The 19878-nt window shown below is 35.7% G+C and overlaps 1 protein-coding gene across 4 annotated transcripts in view; it reads right to left on the minus strand.

Moving 5' to 3' along the window:
- Window positions 1–956: 956 nt before the first annotated feature.
- The window catches only part of ETV1 (ETS variant transcription factor 1), a 98010-nt gene continuing 79088 nt past the window's right edge, over window positions 957–19878 (minus strand). For all 4 annotated transcript variants that reach the window (XM_040260592.1, XM_040260594.1, XM_040260591.1 and 1 more), the window contains 4 exons: window positions 18898–18966; window positions 14540–14709; window positions 8587–8688; window positions 957–3684 (listed from right to left, as the gene is read on the minus strand). In XM_040260592.1, the coding sequence (XP_040116526.1) occupies window positions 3463–3684; window positions 8587–8688; window positions 14540–14709; window positions 18898–18966 (563 nt within the window). In that variant the 3' untranslated portion in view covers window positions 957–3462. The remainder of the gene's footprint in view (window positions 3685–8586; window positions 8689–14539; window positions 14710–18897; window positions 18967–19878) is intronic.

Consider the following 19878-nt stretch of genomic DNA (forward strand, 5'->3'; position numbering starts at 1 on the left):
GACACTTTAGTAGAGTAGGTGAACTTTAACCTAAGATGTTCTCATTATCTTTTAAGAAGAGTATAGTGAGACTATCTCAATGGTAAAAAAACAAACAAACAAAAAAAAAACAACAATGATCTTTAGTAATTTCTAATCCTAGATCCATCAATAAAACATTTTTGTCCCTACGTTGTCAATCAGTATTTTTAATACACCATGTCTTCTGTGTAGTAAAGTGAATAACAGCCACCTTTTTCCCCTCATATCCCTTATCTGCCCCCTGATTCCTGTGAATAACTTACCTGGCAAAAGGGATTTGAAAAATGTGATTAAGTTAAAGATCTTGAGATAGGGAGATTACCCTGGGCTATCTGGGTGGACCTTAAATGTAATCACAGGTGTCCTTACAAGAGATAGGCTGAGGGAGATTTGACCACAGCAGAGGAGAAAGAAGTGTCGCCACAAAAGCAGAAACTGGAGTGAGGAAGCCAGGAGACAGACATGACAACAGGGTGGGGTTGTCCCCTGAATCTTTCTATAGCCCCTTCAGACTCACTGTGGACTTCTGATCTCTAGATAAGAGGATAAATCTGGGTTGCTTTGAGTAATTAAGTTTGTGGCAATTTGTTATGACATCAACATGAAACTGATAAAATCTGTAAAAAAGGAGCTTCAAGTATATGACCTCCAAGATCTTTCTATAATTTGAGGAAACTGCTCTGCACTGTCAGCTGTGTGAATTTTTATTTTTATGCACTTTTATACACGTAACTTAAGGGAAGTCATTTTTCATTACTTATTGGAGAGGTACCATTCTTTATTGTAATTAGCCCCTTGAGTATCGGCATCTAGAGGCAGCAAACGTGAAGGGAGATATTTCTTTAGTTTCTTTTACCGAGTGGAAGGAAAATGTTACATTATTGATTTCTATGTTTGAATAGCCAATTCAATTAGAAATTCAAAACACAAGAATCTTGCAGAAATCAGCTGCCAGATTTATTAATCTATCTGAAAATAAAAATACAACCAACTAAAAAGTAGAATAAGAACAGAACTTAAAAAAAAAACCCTTTAGATACATTTCCCAAAAGAGTTTATAATGCAATGTTTTGAACCCTTCTGTGTTGGAAATATACTTAATGTTGGCCAATTACTTATTCAGTGAGTTACTACCATAAACAGCAAAATATATAATTTGTCCTTAAATACTATATAATCAATACCAATTCTTCCTTGATTCTTTAAAATAGCTCATAGTCTGATTCTTTTTCACTATCAAACTAGAATTTTTAAAAGAATAAAAGAAAATGAGAGAAAAAGTATTCTCAATATAATTTTCACTTGGATCATATTTTAAAGACCCACTTTCAATTTCTCCAAATGTGTCAATTCTCTTTCCAATAAAATTTTAGCTGAATATTTTAAAATCCATTTTTATTCTAAGTACTGTAAATGGCCACACGAGGATAGTGGGGTGGGGGGGAATTCTGATTTTTAAGGCATATTTGTTAACCCATAATGGGCCTAATGATATATAATGTAAATGTAGAACAACCATTGAAATCACAGGTTACATAGATACGTTGAAACTAGAATTTTTTTGGTAGGAATAAATGTGAGTAGTATAGGTTATGTTATGTGGGTTTCCTAATAACTGTTGAGTTTAGAGACATGAACTGTGATCAATGTCACGTTGGAAAATGGGTAGCCAGCAGATCATCTTTCAACAATTTTTCCTGTGTTCATCATGAAAATCTTTTGTAAGTTGATTTTGGCTTTGTGTTTAGGATTTAAAAAAAAAAAAACATTTTGGTATTGACTCTCTAAAATTTTTTTTTCCTCTGAGATAGTGAACAAAATTTATGTTTTTTGCTTGAATCATTTTAGCAACCTAATCAGAGATACTATAACACCACTTACTTATGGTTTTGTCCAGGTAAACAGAACATACCCTGCTTTCACTGTTTCCTCCAAATGCAAAACAAAACCAAAACAAAAACCTTTGAAACTTTAAATCTTTAAATCTTCTTTCAAACAATCCAATCACATTTACACAAGTGTCCAAAACAAGACGATGGATAATATTAGTGCCAGCACTCTGTCATACAGCAACTTCCTCATATTCTTTAACAGTTTGTAAATAATTTTCCATTTCACCAAAAGTTTCCACAATTTCCCTTAGCAAGCTGAAGCTTACTCTTCATTTTGTCAATGTGCATAAAAGCTGCTTATAGCATAGCATGGCAGAAGCTATTTTTTAAGCAATAAATGGTTTGAGTCATCTATTTTGTCCTGAAATGCTATCGGTAGTTAACTGCATTGCTTATAAATGGTCATAGTAAATTCAGCATGAAAGAGAATATTACAGAAAAGACAGCAGCAGAAGCATTAGCATTATCTAATATTTATATATGTTATCAACATAACACAGCAGGAAAAGGTTTAAATGCATATCAATGGGTACCATGTCTAAAAATTACTATAGTACCTATTTAGTGTATTGGATATTTTTTTTAAGAAGTGCTTGCTGTATCTAGAACAGCATATTATGTGATTTAGTACAGTTAATTCTTATTGATTAAATAATGTTTTTATGTACTGAAGGAAGTGAATGGAGACAGATATTTTTTGCTTCATTGCGATCCCAGATTTAACGTTTAAATGAAGATCTCAAAAGACCATGAAAAATATCATGTAACTGAAATGGGTTTCAAAATATTTAAAGGACAGTATTATTTGTATCTAAATAGCAAGGTGGCACCAAATACTTATACTGCTACTGGCCTGTGACTCAGTTTGGAGCCAGAGTCCAAAATTGTGCCCCTAATTTACAGTCATGGTGATACTCAGCTTCAGAGAGAATATCCATTGTACGGTTTTCCTCTGTGAGTCATATATAAAGCAAAACAAAACAAAAAAACAGTAAATGCAATCTCTAAATAACTTTTTACAAGAGGTGCAAAAACAGTCATTTCTAACAATTAAACTGCCTTTTACAGTAGTTTTTTTTTTGTACACCTTGCGGAGACACAGAAATGATAGGGGAAAATGCCCAAGGCAGATAGTCTCCAAGTGGATATTTACACAATGTGAATTAACTGTACCATAGATACCCAGAGGAAATGAACATTTTCTAGGTTGTTATGAAATCAAATCAACATGATATAGCTTCATCATACTTAAAACTTGTAGGACCCCATCCCAAGCCTAAGTAAAAAGTAATACCCCAATCCCCCCTCCCATTCACCCATTATCTTCCTGTTACACAGAATAAACGTTTAGATTACCCCCACCCACCCTCAAATAAAGTGCGCAGTCCATTGCAGACCATCGAATAATGCAACAGGAAAGCCCCTTTTTGTGTATTATTATTTAAAAATAAAATACAAATGACAAAAATCAAATATTGAAGAGAATTCAGAAATTCTCTTCGTCTTGCAAAAGAGCAGAAGCGCGAGGAGGCCCTTGACTGTCCCTGTGTTAATATACGTAGCCTTCGTTATAGGGGTGGGGGTTGCAGCAGCCCCCTTCCGGCATGTAGGCCATGCTCTCGTCAAAGTGGGACAGAGGCACTGTGTCCTCTTCATTGATGTGACGTTCCATGTCTGTCTTCAGCAGTGGGCGCTGATTATCTGGAAAGGCCATGGAGAAGAGGGCTTCTGGATCACACACAAATTTGTAGACATATCTCTCTCCAGCCACCTGAGGGAAACATGGAAAAAAAAGCCCATCCTTATGTGGGATGTCGGGATGGTACCTAAACTTAGAGTAGTGAGCGTTTTGCAAGAGATACAAATATCCAATCATTATATTTTACACTGGAAGCTAACACAAGGTTGTTACGTCAATTACACCTCAATTAAAACACACACACACAAAACACAACCTTATCTTCACCATTCCCAAATGGGGAATGCAGGGAGAGAAATGAACAAAACATGGTTTAATGCTCCAGAAAGGATGGATAACAAAAGAAAAGGCAATCGAGTATTAACAGATACAAATAGGAAAAAAAAAATTCCTCAGTTTTTGGGATAAATTACAGTTCAAGCGAGGGAAATGCAAAATGCTGACCTTGAGCGATAATTACATTCATTTTAGATAAAACTAGAAACTAAGCAGTTTGTTGTTTTAATATAAATGTAAACTTACATTGTTATTTGGGGAAAAAAAATCAATGGTTTCATCCAGGCATCTCACATTGAATTATTTTCCCCTCTGTTTGAAAAGGTAATAGCTTTTGTACTTATAAAATAACAAGACCTTTAAAGTGTAGTGTTTCCCTCTTAACATTATATTTCTGAAATTGTAGAAAAGCTAAACTTTCAAACCTTAAAAGAAAAAAACTGCATTGTGTTTCTAATAAGACTAGACTAGTGCTTCACTGATTCACGCGGTGAACTATTCTTTTTCTTTCCTTTAATTTTTTTCTTTTGCACCGTATATTCTCATCTGAAAAAAGAAAGATGCATAGCCTTATTTAAATGAAGGATGGATCAACAGGGCAGTATTATCCTGGGTACATCACTTTTAAAAATGAAAGCAAGATGCCTTAGACAGACGTTAAGGATGTGTATATAGTGTCAAATTGAATTAAGAGGTGTAAAAAAAGTGAAAGGAATTTAAAATATACAATACATAGGGAGGAAATGAGAAAAAGAAATGTGACAGCTGCCTGAAATAAAGGAGAAGTAGCATAATTTGTAGGAAATGACACATCCCAAACTTAAATTTTGAAGAGTAATGCTTCTCTAGGAAATTATAAACAATTGAGTGAAAAAAATACAGCCCTCCCCTGCTGCCATTAATAGACAATGCTGAGCTTCTCCAAACCCCAGAGGGTTTAGGGTAGAGGGTGGGAGTGGATGAATACAGTTCTTTGTATTAAGTTTGATACTAACTTTTTGTGTGTATGTTGAGTTCAGTAATTTTAGAAAGGTGAAAATTACTCAGCACCTTTACTAGTTGCCTTGTAACATGCGGGAATGGTGAATTCATGGTTTATAAACTATCTGTGCATGTTTGTAGGAAAAAAACTACCAAAGAGCAAGCACTGTTGTTCTAGACTCAGATTTAGAATGTTTTTTGCCCTGGATTTTTTTTTTTTTTTTTACCCTGTAAGAGAAACCAATTTAGAGAATTCAAGAGAATTCAAATACTGTTAATATCCTTAGGCTTGAAAACAGCCAACAGTTAGGTTTTGGACAAGTTTCTTAAACTGCTCTCAGTTCCCCCTTTTTTTTTGATGAAATGGAGGCAGGGATGGCTTCTTGGAAAGCCTGTTGCAAGACTGAGATGGAAGTTTCTAGCACAGGGCATGCAAACAGAGGAGTCTGGAATAAGTTTATTCACTTTATTTAGCCCTTTATAAAAAGGAAATTAAGTTCACAAAGGTGAAATGGTGAAACTGCCATAAAAGTAAAAATAGGACCTATCAAAAACAAAGCTCAACAATACTAAATCCCAGTTTTCATGTTATTCCTTTGTTCAAAGTATTTTGAGAAAAAAATGAAGTAATTGGCCAGCATATCTCAGAGCATTTAATAACTGGCTTTGTTTTGTTTGTGGCCACTGAGAAGGAGGCATTTGCTTTGCTTTAGACTACTGGAATGTTTTTGTATAACCTGTTGCTATTGGTTATAATTATAAATTATTTAATAAATCACTGTGGGGAATTAAAATGTATGATATGCAATCAGCATTATAAAATCTCTTAAGCACCCTGCCTTGATACACTGTTTTACTTTTTCTTTCAGTAAACATATTTAGAGCTACTACTCTATTTATTGGATTATGTTAAATGCCACAGAGTTTAGAACAAGGGCTGATAAACAACCAAGGAACATAATGAATCCTCTTATTAGTAATACAATTACAATATGGATAATGCTATACATTGAGTATATATAAATAGTAATGTTTAGGTAAAACATTAATTTTGCAAGAGAGATGAATCAAAATTAAATAAGGAGGTTATCTTTTGAACTGTGCTTTGAAAGGCTAGCTATTTAAATTATGTGTTAACTCTTAAAACTTCAAAACTAGTACAGTAATATTGGAGGAAAACTTGAAATTACAGATTAAGCCAAAAGAAATAATAATTTGATTATATCATTCAGAAATAACCAATACTTAAATGTCTATAAATACTTTTATTTAGGCACTTCTAAATTTTGAAGTAAAAGCATATACATGTATCATCTATAATGTATAATAATCATTACTTCACCATTTCTTCCTTCATAGCTACTGAAATAATCAGTTTCTTTTATGTTTTGATGCACTTTGGTTGTATTTTTTAACTTTTTCACTTAATATTCTTTGACATACACTACATATACACAGAGTTTTAAGTTCATATACAAGCATCATCAGATAAACATTTTCCCCTACACATTAAATATGTAATTCTACCTCATATTTTTTTTAAAGGACTGCACAGTTTTCCTCTGAATGATTATATTAGGACTTACTTATCCATTACGTTATCAGGGAGAAAATGAAGCAATGAGAAAGCCACAGGTGTATCAGAGGGTAGCAAGCAGACTGGCTCAACACGTGTAATGAGGAGTGAATATGTTATGTCTGCAAAAACTGTCAAAAGTCTTAATTGTCGTGCTAGTTATAAGTACACTTCAACTTTTGCATTTTCACCTTTAAATGACCTATTCTTCCTTATATCATATGTGATACCCCAAAAGGCCTGTTAAATACACATTTTGCTATCCTTTATTGGCTGATAAATAGTTGCTAACAGTTTACCTTGGCAATTACAGCCTAATAGGGAAAATTTGAGGAGCCACAACATTTTTCTCTGTATTCCAACGTCTATGCTATCATTTGATCATTTGAAAGCATCTTGCCTTATCATTTTCTTAAAATAAGAGGTATACAAATGGGATGTGTGATAACTGGATAAATAAATGGGAATGTGGTAGTAATGATATCAGTAATAAGCATAAGTTTGAATACCTTTGAGAATATCTAAGACCAGACATAACATCCTGCAGATACCCCTTTAAACACTGTGTAAAAGTTGAGGTATGATTAGATATTTTGAGATACTTTTTAGCCTTCTGTGACTGCTCCCTTTAGTAAGGGGCTTACTAGTCAAGATATACAAGCTAAATATGTCTTGGCTTCAAGGTGCAAGATTTATTCACAGATACCATCCGCTGAAGACTTTCACTGCACCAGGTACAAGGCAAGTGTCTCAAGTATAGTATTTCATTTAACGATCACAGCAGCTTCATGAGGAAAGAATATTGCTTCTTACTAGCAGAAGAATCTGTTCAAAAACAGTAACGTAACACGACGCTAACATGCAAACCAAAGACATGACTACATTTGTTACTGCTGTGTAACACTGCTCAGGGGACCTGCAAGGACCTACTAGGCCAGTTTACTTGCTACGCCTGACTACGAAGACGGTGATGAAAACTGAAAGAATGGTATGTATCCGAAAAAGGTTGGCTGTAAACGGGAGTGGTTGGTGAATGAAAGGGAAGAATTAAAGAAAGACTCCAGGACTGAGATGGAGAAGACAGAGCAGATAGTAACTTTACAATTTGAGGGTGAGATTCAGGGAAACAGGAAGCAATTAAGAATCCAATTCAGCCTTATCTTTTAAGGTTCTTTGAAGTTCTAACTTACTGGCTGGCTAACCAGGCAGCAGATTGCCTTTGGTCTAGAAAGCCCAAATGAAGCTATTTCCCCCTCTTCTTTTACTATTGTCATGGACCAACTGGTATAGTTTTTCTTGGCATAACATAAAACTATGCCATAATCTGTAATATGTAACTATGTTCATGTCTCCACAAATGAACAAAGGACACATAATGAAACTATAATGTAACGCTCACAAGGTATAAAGGCTAAAACTCCGCTCACTGTCAAGACGAATAGATTGAATACACATGCAAGGCTGAAGGATGTTAATAATAACAAATACCCAGATGTTTTATCTTTATTTATTCATTACCTTCTTCAAAAATATTAGATTTTGTCCCAAGTGTAATTCATTTGTTTTATCTCACACTTTTTAAACAAGCTACCTTGAAATATTAAGACACACTCATTTGAAATAAAGCATATTTAATATCATTACGCCAACAAGATAAGATTAAATACTCATTTCAGATCAACTGTTTAAGATGTTAAACTGTCAAGTAATGAAATCAGCCAAGAAAAGACGTTTTTCAGAATGAGAACAAGAAATGCTCTGAATGTTTTAAGAATCAGAAAAAGAGGGGAAAAGGAAACATTCAGCTAATATTCAAAACTGTATAATTGTGGAGAATGAGCAAAATGTCAACAACTTTTGGGGACATATATTGCCGTATTAGTACTAAAGCAGGATTATTTTTTATGAAACACAGCAAAGTGGGGACTTCGAGAAAATCTCCTATTTTGTATTACACATTTGCCTATAATGCTCATAAATTTATAAACAGAGGTCTTGTAATAGGAAAACCAACAGCTAAGCATACCTTAAAGTGAGCAAAAACCTTGCTTCAGCAATGTAATGATATGTGGTTTTGAAGTATGACATGTGAATGAATGTGAAACATTTCAATAAATTTTAATGCTGGGTTAGCTGCTCACCTTTTGCATGATTCCTTTCTCATAATAATAGCGGAGTGAACGGCTAAGTTTATCATAGTTCATAGCTGGCCTGTTTTTCTGAATGCCCCAACGCCTGGCCACCTGCCATTGAGACAGAATCACATTGTTGTGTTAAGTATTATCTTATCAACATATTTCATAAAAATTAATTCATTAATTACTTCCAAACCATCTAAAACATATCCAAATCGATGGCATACATATAAGAGGCAAATGCTATCACGATCTGTATTTCCTGGGTCCTGGTTTGCTTTTTCAACCAGGCACTAAGTGATCATTCTGAAACATCACAATAGAATTCATTGTCACTATTGTTTTGGATACAAAATTAAATGGAAATAAGGGGATGTGTTTACAACGGGAATGAACAGGCTGCAATTCACCAAAATGAGGCATATTTCCCATTCTGAGGTCCCCTTTCTGCTTTTTCCTTATTTCTTTTTCAGATTTTAAAAACTAAAGATCAAGAGCAACTTTATCTATAAATAAAGATCTCTTGGTAAAGGTGTTTTTGAGGTTATGATAAATCAAAGGAAAAAAGGTACCCTGCTTGACACTGGCTGAAAGACAAGTGGCATAGTGTGCACAAATTAGTAAGCTGAACTGTACATAATTTTTATTGCCTGAAGCAGCATCAGAAAATAAAAAAAGTACAGTCAATACTAAACTGGTGGAATTAAGCATTCATTTAAAGAACAGTAATTGGATGCTAAAAATAAGAAGGAAGCAAAAAAGGTCACCATGTATATGAGTCCACAAACAAAAATCTCTAAAGCAGAATATCCACTTTGTGGTTTCATGAACAATCTCTGAGCTTTTTATAACACGGCTTTGGAAGTGCAACTTTTCTGGCAAAGACAAAGTTCTTCAATAGAGCTTTAGTAAAACTTCCTTCCTCAACGAATCTGTATCCCCTCCCTCCCCACTACCCTGGGCTAGCTGTAGATGATCCAGGACAGGGTGGCCTGCTTTTGTGACCCCAGTCAAAGTCACATCCTCATTGATTTCCACTTTTGCTTCATCTGAGCAAAAATTGCAGCTCCCGTGTATACCTTGGCAACCTGGAGAGAGCATTTTCTAATAGGGTTAGCATTCTCCTTCCAGTTCACAGAATTCCAAGTTGTTGTTGTGTGTCATATACCAAGATCTTATAGAATGCTTTGCAGAAATACTCTATTTTATTAGCAATAACCTTTCTCTGTTTTTTTTCTTTAAAAAACACTGATCTTTCTTATTTTCTCTCTCAGTAATTTCTATTTCCTGAATGAAGATACAATGTAATTTAGTCACATACATCAGTATACTTTTTAAAAGCAAAATATGTGATGTCACATCCCTGTGACTATGTATCCCTAAATAGAAAGTCACAGTGACAGGCACACATTAATATTCCATTAATTAATGGATTAATTAACTAATGGATTCCATTAATATTAATCAATCCACTAACTAATTTCATTAACTAAGATAAACTTAATTTTAATGTAAATGTTGGGAGCAATAGTGTGATGGGCAAGTGGCAATAATAAGTGAAAGAAATACTTTCTAAATAAAACATCTTTTAAACAGCTAACAATGGACATCAGTGAATCTTTAACAGACAGGACAAGTAAAGAGCCTGCGAACCTGAAGGGGATGTGAAAATAAATTATCAGTATCTCCTTAAACTGAACAACAATTTCTGAATACTTTGGCATTTGTCAATAATTTTTTTCTAGATGCTCACCAGGATGTACCTAGAAAGCAAAATAACCTGCGACAAACTTAACAACAACTCTCTCTCTCCCCAAAGGAAGTCTTTAGGGAGAAAAAGATGTCTTTTTTTAAATTTCATAAGCAGAGTTTGACTTTTATGATGCCAGCTAATTCACAGCACTGTGGGTATCAGTAGACATATTAAAACAATCAAATTTATTTTTAGAGCTATTTCAATATCACATTTATCATAAAGTTGAGGAAAATGAGACATACCCATATGCCTAGGAGATGCAGACATGTTATGGAAGATAAAGGAATGAGATCTATAAATCTGCTTTAACACTGTGCCTCTAGTTTACCATATTGGACCAAGCACTTAAAAACTGGATAAGAAGATACATCCCATGTTGTATTCCTATCATGATAAAATTGTTTTAAAAGACTGAAACTTAAAATGAACAGATAACATAAAAACTTCCAGGACAGGTTAGACCATCCAACAACTAAGAAAGTCCATCCAGCCCTCACGAATGACCCATCACAATCACCACTACATCCGGCCAAAGGACCATTTTCAACGTGGAGCATGTACAACGGTGACAATACTTTTAGTAACTTCTTTATAACATTCTTTCAAATGAAAACGTTGGCTATCAATGAGGAGAGTGGAAAGACCTCTGTAGCACTATAGCAGTTACCCTTATTGTCAAATGAATTAAATAGGACAATGTTATTGTTCAATTATTAATATTATTCAATTTATTTTTAAAAATCGTGCTTGAATATGCAACAGTAAACCTAGAAACCACAACCTGGGCCTGGCTATCAGACTTCTCGATAAGTCTTCCAGCTCAACAATCTTGAATATCACCAAAAGACTTCTACTTAGGTGGCATTAGTAGTAAAAACCCACCTGTGAATAAAGGAGATGTAAAAGACGTGGGTTTGATCTCTGGGTCAGGAAGGTCCCCCAGAGGAAGAAATGGCAACCCACTCCAGTATTCTTGCCTGCAGGATCCCCATGGACAAGGTAGCCTGGTAGGCTATAGTCCACGGGGTTGCAAAGAGTCGGACACCCATGATTAATTCAAAAATAAGATCCCATAATTTCAAATATCTCAAAGAGAGAGAAGGTAAAGATTATACACTTGGTCAAGTTATCCTAAACACACGGAGCAGATGATCAGTGCAAGACTGAAGTCTCACTCGGTATCATTTTAAACTGCAAGATGGAATACACAGAAGTGGAACTTAAAGTAATTCCAACAAGGATGGTTTCACAGCCACCTTTCATGAGCTGCACTGTCACAGACCCTCAAAGAACTGCTGTGTGATCGAAAGAAGAGGGTGACAGGGGGCCACGGAGACTAAAGGAATTTCACAAACACTTCCCAAAGAAGAAATTTAAACATAAACAGCAGAGTCATTGCCTGATGGAAGCAATTGCAGCAGTGAGCAATGCAGCAATCAGAAATGGAATGTTTCATTTTGAACAAAAGGCCTTCGGAGACGTTCAGTGCTTACATAGCTATTACCAGGGAGTTAGTTACTATTTGGAAATGGTCTGCCGACACTGAATTCCTCAGCTTTTTTTACTTTCAGAGTCTGCTTAGAAAAGGTATCTAAATGTTAGTTTGTCACAAGAACAGATATAATTGTATTCCTTCTAGGCTAAAAAAATAAAAAAGTCACAGAGATTATTCACAAGCTGATGTAACATAATGGTCCCCTGGTCAAGTCTCCTATTCTAGTTGTTTCAACATGATCAGCTTAAAAATCTACACATAAAGAATTTAATCACTTGCCTAAGAATTTTTACACTTCTAAGTGGATCAATAATCACTGATGTAGTTCAGTCATACCCCCATCTTAACAAATGAAAGTGAAAGTGAAGGCCATCCGACTCTTTGCGACCTCATGGACAATACAGTCCATGGAATTCTCCAGGCCAGAATATTGGAGTGAGTAGCCTTTCCCTTCTCCAGGGGATCTTCCTAACCCAGGAATCGAACTGTGGTCTCCTGCATTTAAGGCAGATTGTTTACCAACTGAACTATCAGGGAAGCCCATGGTAACAATAAAAAAATTCTGTTTCTGCTCACTTTAATCACAGATGGACAGAAGTAACTGATATAAATCCCTGCTGGATGTCCTTAAGGTCTAGTATGAACCAACTCTTGAAGTGATTATTAACATCTTTCATGAGATGAAGAGCTCATATTCTCATCATTACTTAACGGGCTTTCAAATTACTTCATGTTAAGTGATTCTAGCCTCAATCTTTAGTGCTTCACATTTTTGTGGTTCTTTCACTTACATTATTTAAGTACATCTACATAAAAATGAATTTCCTTTGACAGCCAAATTAAGTTTTAGACACAATGCAAAATTCAACTACCCAAACATTTAGCCCATACTTGATAATGGATACTTACTGTTTTGGTCCTGAGCCCTCTGTATGTGGGTAGGTATGTATGCATGTATCTGTATAAACTTGGTGTGGGGCTAAAGAAGATGGAAACAGCCTCTCATTGATATAACCTGGAGTAGACGTAATTGTGCTCATCAGTTCTTCTCATTTCATACTTTATTCAATCCATATTCGAATCAGATAATCCCTTAACTCTTTACAAGTACTATCATTTTATCTTCTGGATATCAAATTAGAACATATTATCTGATTATAACAGAATACACAGACACACAGATAACGTAAGATGTATATAGGTCCATTAGCCTAGGTTGTAGATGTCAAATCTACAAGAAACGAATTAATTTGTTTAAAAAAATAGATATCTCTGAACTTTTTTTTACTTTTCTGGGGTGTTTAGATACAATAGCCAATATGAATCATAGCCATGTTAGCTAAAAGTCTCCCAATGCTTTCTCAGCTAATGTAAAGAGAGAAAGCATCTTTTATGAAAAGACACAAACTTTTCATGAAAGTTTGCCCTTCAAACTTCCCTGCTAGCATAATGGTTGAGAGTCTGCCTGCCAATGTGGGGCACCTGGGTTCGATTCCTGGTCCGGGAAGATTCTACCTGTTGAGGGACAGCTAAAGCCGGGGTGTCACAACCACTGATCCTGTGCTTTAGAGACCCTGCTCCACAACAAGACAAGCTACCACATGAGAAGACTGCACACTGCCACCAAGACCCAACACAGACAAAATTCTTTTAAAAGTGTATGGCAAAACCAATACAGTATTGTAAAGTAAAATAAAGTAAAATTTAAAAGAAAAAAAAAAGAGAGAGAGAAAGAAAAAAAAAGTGTAAATAAATATAAAATGTCACCTTTCTCTTGAGGTCCAAATGCTATTTGGTAGGTTACACTGTAACAATAATAGTAGGCTTAAATCTAAAGCTACTCCTGGGAAGAATAAACACTGAACTGAGAAGTTTTATAGGAAAATACTCCATTTGTATGTACACAAGGGCAGGTTGGAAGAGGGTAAGATAATTGAACAGAGTGAAAGGAGTTCCATTTACCCATAGTATCTCTATCCAGAGTCCTCTCGTTTTGGCAATTTCTTAGGTATCATGGTGACATTTTAAACTTTATTCTTACCTTCCAATGGATTGTACACTGCCCAGCTGATCCGAAACACGTATCACCATTAATCAAAGGGAAACAATATTCCTATAGGTCTGGGTCTCCTAAGAGACACCTAAGGAGTGAGAATTTCCCACTGTGACCTTTGAGTGCCTTTATTCCCACAGCTGTGTCTCCCCTACAGCCCTCTTACACATGACTTAGTTCTCTAAATGTTTCTCTCCAACCCTCCTACCAAAAATCAAGATTGTCCAATTAATAACTTCTAATTCTCAAGAACAACTCCTCTCCCTAAAATGAGTTGAACCTGATGCACATTCCTCTCTTTCTCAAAGACCATCCAACATGCCCAACTCAGATGCACCTTTAGAGAAGGCCCAGGCCCTGCTCTGCAGAGTCAGATACAACTGAACTGACTTAGTACACATGCATAGTAAAGTTCTTGTTGATTTTCTTCAGCATCAATTCTATAGGATAGTATTCAACGGGAAGAAGCCTGTAACACGTTCATTTCTTATTTTACATGTATGCCTGCTTTGTTTTTTCCTTTGGACTACTTTTTCACTCAAAATGTTCCCTTAAAGTTTTAAAATTAAAAAATGAATCTTTGGCATATTAATCAAGTATGTGTCTTTCTATTATGACATAGCTGATTTCCCTAAATAGAACCTATGAAACTCACCTCTTCAGGCTCAATCAGTTTAAATTCCATGCCTCTCCCAGTCCAGGCAATAAAATGGGAATTTGAAGGGTCGTCTAGAAGAGCTACCAAAAACTGCCAGAGCTGAAGTGATCCCCGCCGCTGGTATGTGGGTCCTTCCCGATACATCCCTGGCTCTTGTTTTATGTCTCCTAAATTAAAAACATTTTAAGTTTCTATGATTAGCATTATTATGACATTTATATAAAATTTATATTAAAATAATCACTAAAAATGGTTAAACCACAACTAAAAGAGTTTCTATGAAATACCAAATAGGAAAGGGAGTGTGTCAAGGCTGTATATTGTCACCCTGCTTATTGAACTTCTATGCAGAGTACATCATGAGAAACATGGGGCTGGAAGAAACACAAGCTGGAATCAAGATTGCTGGGAGAAATATCAATAACCTCAGATATGCAGATGACACCACCCTTATGGCAGAAAGTGAAGGGGAACTAAAAAGCCTCTTGATGAAAGTGAAAGAGGAGAGTGAAAAAGTTGGCTTAAAGCTCAACATTCAGAAAACTAAGACCATGGCATCTGGTCCCATCACTTCATGGGAAATAGATGGGGAAACAGTGGGAACAGTGTCAGACTTCATTTTCGGGGGCTCCAAAATCACTGCAGATGGTGATTGCAGCCATGAAATTAAAAGACACTTACTCCTTGGAAGGAAAGTTATGACCAACCTAGATAGCATATTCAAAAGCAGAGACATTACTTTGCTGACTAAGGTCCTTCTAGTCAAGGCTATGGTTTTTCCTGTGGTCATGTATGGATGTGAGAGTTGGACTGTGAAGAAGGCTGAGGGCCGAAGAATTGATGCTTTTGAACTGTGATGTTGGAGAAGACTCTTGAGAGTCCCTTGGACTGCAAGGAGATCCAACCAGTCCATTCTAAAGGAGATCAGCCCTGGGTATTCTTTGGAAGGACTGATGCTAAAGCTGAAACTCCAATACTTTGGCCACCTTATGCAAAGAGTTGACTCATTGGAAAAGGCTCTGATGCTGGGAGGGATCAGGGGCAGGAAGAGAAGGGGACGACAGAGGATGAGATGGCTGGATGGCATCACTGACTTGATGGATGTGAGTCTGAGTGAACTCCGGGAATTGGTGACAGACAGGGAGGCCTGGCGTGCTGCGATTCATGGAGTCACAAAGAGTCAGACATGACTGAGCAACTGAACTGAACTGAACTGAAATAGGGATTTAACACAGGTTTAAATGGTTGAATATAAACCAGGAATCTGCAAACTTACAGATAACTACACATACGTCAATATAAATGCACACAGGGCAAAATAAATGCACAGATGTCATTGACTTATAAAAAGGCTGTATCTTTTTTTTTCTTCAGATGCATTTTAAAAACGATAGTATCTAATCCTACTTCTTTACTTCACTGTTAATGCCATCTCTTACTGCTCTAAGCAGGGCTTCCCTGGTGGCTCAGATGGTAAAGAATCTGCCTGCAGTGTGGGAGATCCAGGTTCAGTTCCTGAGACAGGAAGATCCCCTGGAGAAGGGAATGGCTACCCACTCCAGTATTCGTGCCTGGAGAAGTCCATGAACAGAGAAGCCTGGCAGGCTATACAGTCCATGGAGTCGCGGAATCTGACATGACTGAGCGACTAACACACATACACACACACACACACACACTACTCTAAGCAACAGTGGAGAGGGAGTAATCAATTTTAAGTTCCAGGCATTTTATTTATACAAATTAAAATTTGCAAACTACAATTTATAAATACCTCATTGATTTGCATGTGACAAATTATTGAAAATTTAAATGCAAATGTTTCAAAGCAAATTTAATAGCAGCTTAAACTCTGTGAGCTAAGTAAAAATCAGGAAAATATCATGGGTAATGCAAGGCATGCTGGATTACCATCATGCCATCTTTCTACACCTTCATATTGCCACCATGCTTTTCTCAGCTGGCAGCAAATGAAAATTCTCTGATTTTTCCTTATCTCTTATTTATATTGCACTTATTTGAGTTTAGCTTGTTATTCTTTTTCTGAAAGTCCAATTCAAAAATGCATATACACATAAAAATGAACACATCAGAGTTTTCTGTAAATCTGTATTTTTAAACAAGAAAGGATTGTTCATGCTACATACAAACTGTTAAAGTCTATTAAATAGATTACAGCAATAAAGGTGTCAATTTCCAATTCTTTGGTATAAATCTGGTCAGATATTTTGGTTTTACCAAAAGTAAGAAACGAACAAAAGAAAACACACACAACTCAGTTTCATGACTACTGATTATACACTTCCAGCTCCAGCAAACTGTCTCAAAAATATGTGGAACCAGTCACATTGGGAATTGAATGTCTAAGGCCCTATAAGCATATCACTATTAATGCATGAATTTCTCTCCTTCATGCAGAGGGAAATTGCTTAGAAACAATTTAGACAGAATATATTTAAGGTGATATACTAACCCGAAGAGTGAATTATAAAACAGCCCAAATCACAAGCTTTTTAAAACTTTCTTTTGGTCAGAAGACAGAAATACACCTCTTGAAATTATGATAGAAAAAAATACTTTAAAAAAACCAAAGTAAAATTTTTCACTCAATAGCTGCTAAAAATCATTATGCTGTTTTGGTCTAAGCTATAGAATATGGAAGTGTCTCTTCATATTGTTCAGTGATAGTTTTATTTATCTTAGTTTTTCCTTCTGAGATTTAGAAATTTTCATGGGGACGAATGAATAATTTTGCAGATGGAATGAAACACTGTCAAATGTTCTAACCTTTAGATTGCTTCTGCCTATAAAACTGACTGATCATATTCGCCTTGCACAAGGAAAAAAAAATTCTTTGATTTTCTTTCTTCTTGTTCTCTGTTCCTTATAAAATGTAAGCTCAATACACTATTTTGCCCCAAATATTTTCTTAGTATAAAGCTGAGAAGTATTTAAAAATCAAAGGGAAAAAATAATCAAGGACAATTAGCTTTCCCAAACACAAGTGTGACTCTGTCTTTGCCCTGTTAGATTATACCCTGATCTTGTCTATATTTTGAACTGTTTTTCTTCCTTACATGCCCATACTAATTATCGTCATTTTTAAAAAGGTAACTATGAAAGGAACTGATGAAGGTCATTCCAAAAAGTAGACTTTCTGCTTTATTTCAAGGGGAAAAAACTAGATTTTAAGCATTTTGATACTCTGCTGATGGTGCTAAATACAATAACACACATCACACCTCTGAAACTCAAAGGTTAAAATAACATTTATTATAGAATAAGACTGAAAAGGTGATCCATTAAACCCATGACCTTGGCATGAATTTAGCAGTTTGAAGGGAAGCTAAGGAAACAGATATTCCCAAGACTGGTCATCCTGTCTGATAAGTCTAAGAGTAGCAAAAGCATCAAGAACAAAGTAGTCTTCAAGCAACTAATTAGAGATAGAGGAGCAATCTGTGCATATCCTTTGCTGTTTAAATAATGACAATTAAAACTCCCAAGAGCTACCAAGTCATTACAGCCATGATCCTGAAAGTTTGTGCAATCAGCTAATCAGAAGGCCCCTGCTCATTTCCTGTTAAACAATCAAAGCAGGAAATATGGAGACCACTCCGAAGAGCCACTAAGTCAATCAACTGTTTGCTTTTTACCCAAGCCTCCTTCTAGATGCCGACTGTTGCGATCTTTGTCAAGAGAAGAGTCTCTCTGACTTGACACCCCATACCCCTTTCTAACATGTGGGGGTGATGTTTTCATTTTCATTGCCACAGCAAGTGATATTAAAAAGGTAATGCTTTCCTAAATCCATTTGGAGCAATTACAAACTAATGTCGCATTAGTAATGAACATCTTCCAAAGGGAAAAAAAAAAAAGAGGATGCACAATCACTAACTAAGTGGGCAGCTATGTTGCTCCTGTGTTCCATAATGCATCTTTTCATGAACAATAAAAGGCAAGAGGCTACATTAGTCATCTGTGAGTCCACAGTAGCAAGCTTTCTGCTCCGCTTTGTTAATTACAGGATCAGCTTTCAATACATCTCAAACAACAAGCTGCATGTACTCAGTAGGGCAATGGAAAGGGCCCTCTCTTATTCTACATAAAGCTCAGCAAGAACGATACTCTGTCTTTAAAAATGGGATCTCTCATAGGACAAAAGAGAAAAGCTTCTTAATGGGAAAAGGAAAGGGAATTTATAAGAGGTAAAGTTTAGCGAGACTGGAGTGCACTGTAAGTGATGAGCATGAAAATCTTTAAGTAGCGATGTTGACTGCTTTCAGGAGAGGCGAGGGTGATCTCTCCACAGCCTCTTACAGAAATCGAAACTTGATACACGATGAAAAACCTACCATCGAATTTCTCTGGGACGACACAGGTATCATCATAAAACTGCCTGGGGCCCTTTTCAAACATGCAGCCTGTGGAGGGGAAATGGGATACATTTATTCATAACAGAAATAAAACTCACAAACAATTCAAAATATAACCATGAATGCAAAAATGGAGGCAGAAAAGGACTTCTCCACTTTTCTACTCTGTGACCTTGGACAGATTATTTAACCTCTGTGCCTCAGTTTCCTCATCTATAAAATGGGAATGATAATAAACCACCTATCTTATAGGCCTGTTGTAAGGATTCAATGGTTCAATATATGCAACTTTAGAACAGTGACTGGCACATGGTAATACATGAGAGTTAGCTATGTATATTATTACTAACCCAATAATGCTCATGTAAACACTGGCAAACCTGTGATGTAAAACAGATTATCTTCTCTTTTGTTTTCTTCCAAGTTTCCTTATTCAAACAGATGAGAATTACTGACATTTATATTGCATTATGACCCTGATGAACTGAAACAAATACAGTTTACCCCCTCACTCCTTTACAGAAATATTTAGCTGCATTAACCTTCTCATGATTTCATCTTCAATAGACAAGTCAGATTTAAAAAAAAAAAAAAAGAATTTTCCTTTATTGCTAAATCCTTAGGAAAAATGCAAAATAAATTGATGGCTTTCTACAATCATTTTCTCCCCCAAATATCCTTGACTGTGGGACTTTCATTTAATTGTTATTATCTTTAATTACTAGGAAGAAATTTCACATAATTTAGTCACAGTTTTATTTCTCATAAGTATTGGTCTCTGTGGTAGGTACATAATATTAACAACAACAACAATTAAATTGCATTTGTGAAAAATTTTGGTCTCATATATTCTGGATTTTCCATCTCATTTTACTATCCTTTAAACACAGCGGTTAACTTCTATTGATATCATTTATGCAAAACAAACAATGTTAGACTCAACCTAGAAGATGGATCCAA

This window comes from Oryx dammah, unplaced genomic scaffold, assembly GCF_014754425.2.
Source record: "Oryx dammah isolate SB20612 unplaced genomic scaffold, SCBI_Odam_1.1 HiC_scaffold_18, whole genome shotgun sequence".
Taxonomy (NCBI): Eukaryota; Metazoa; Chordata; class Mammalia; order Artiodactyla; family Bovidae; genus Oryx; species Oryx dammah.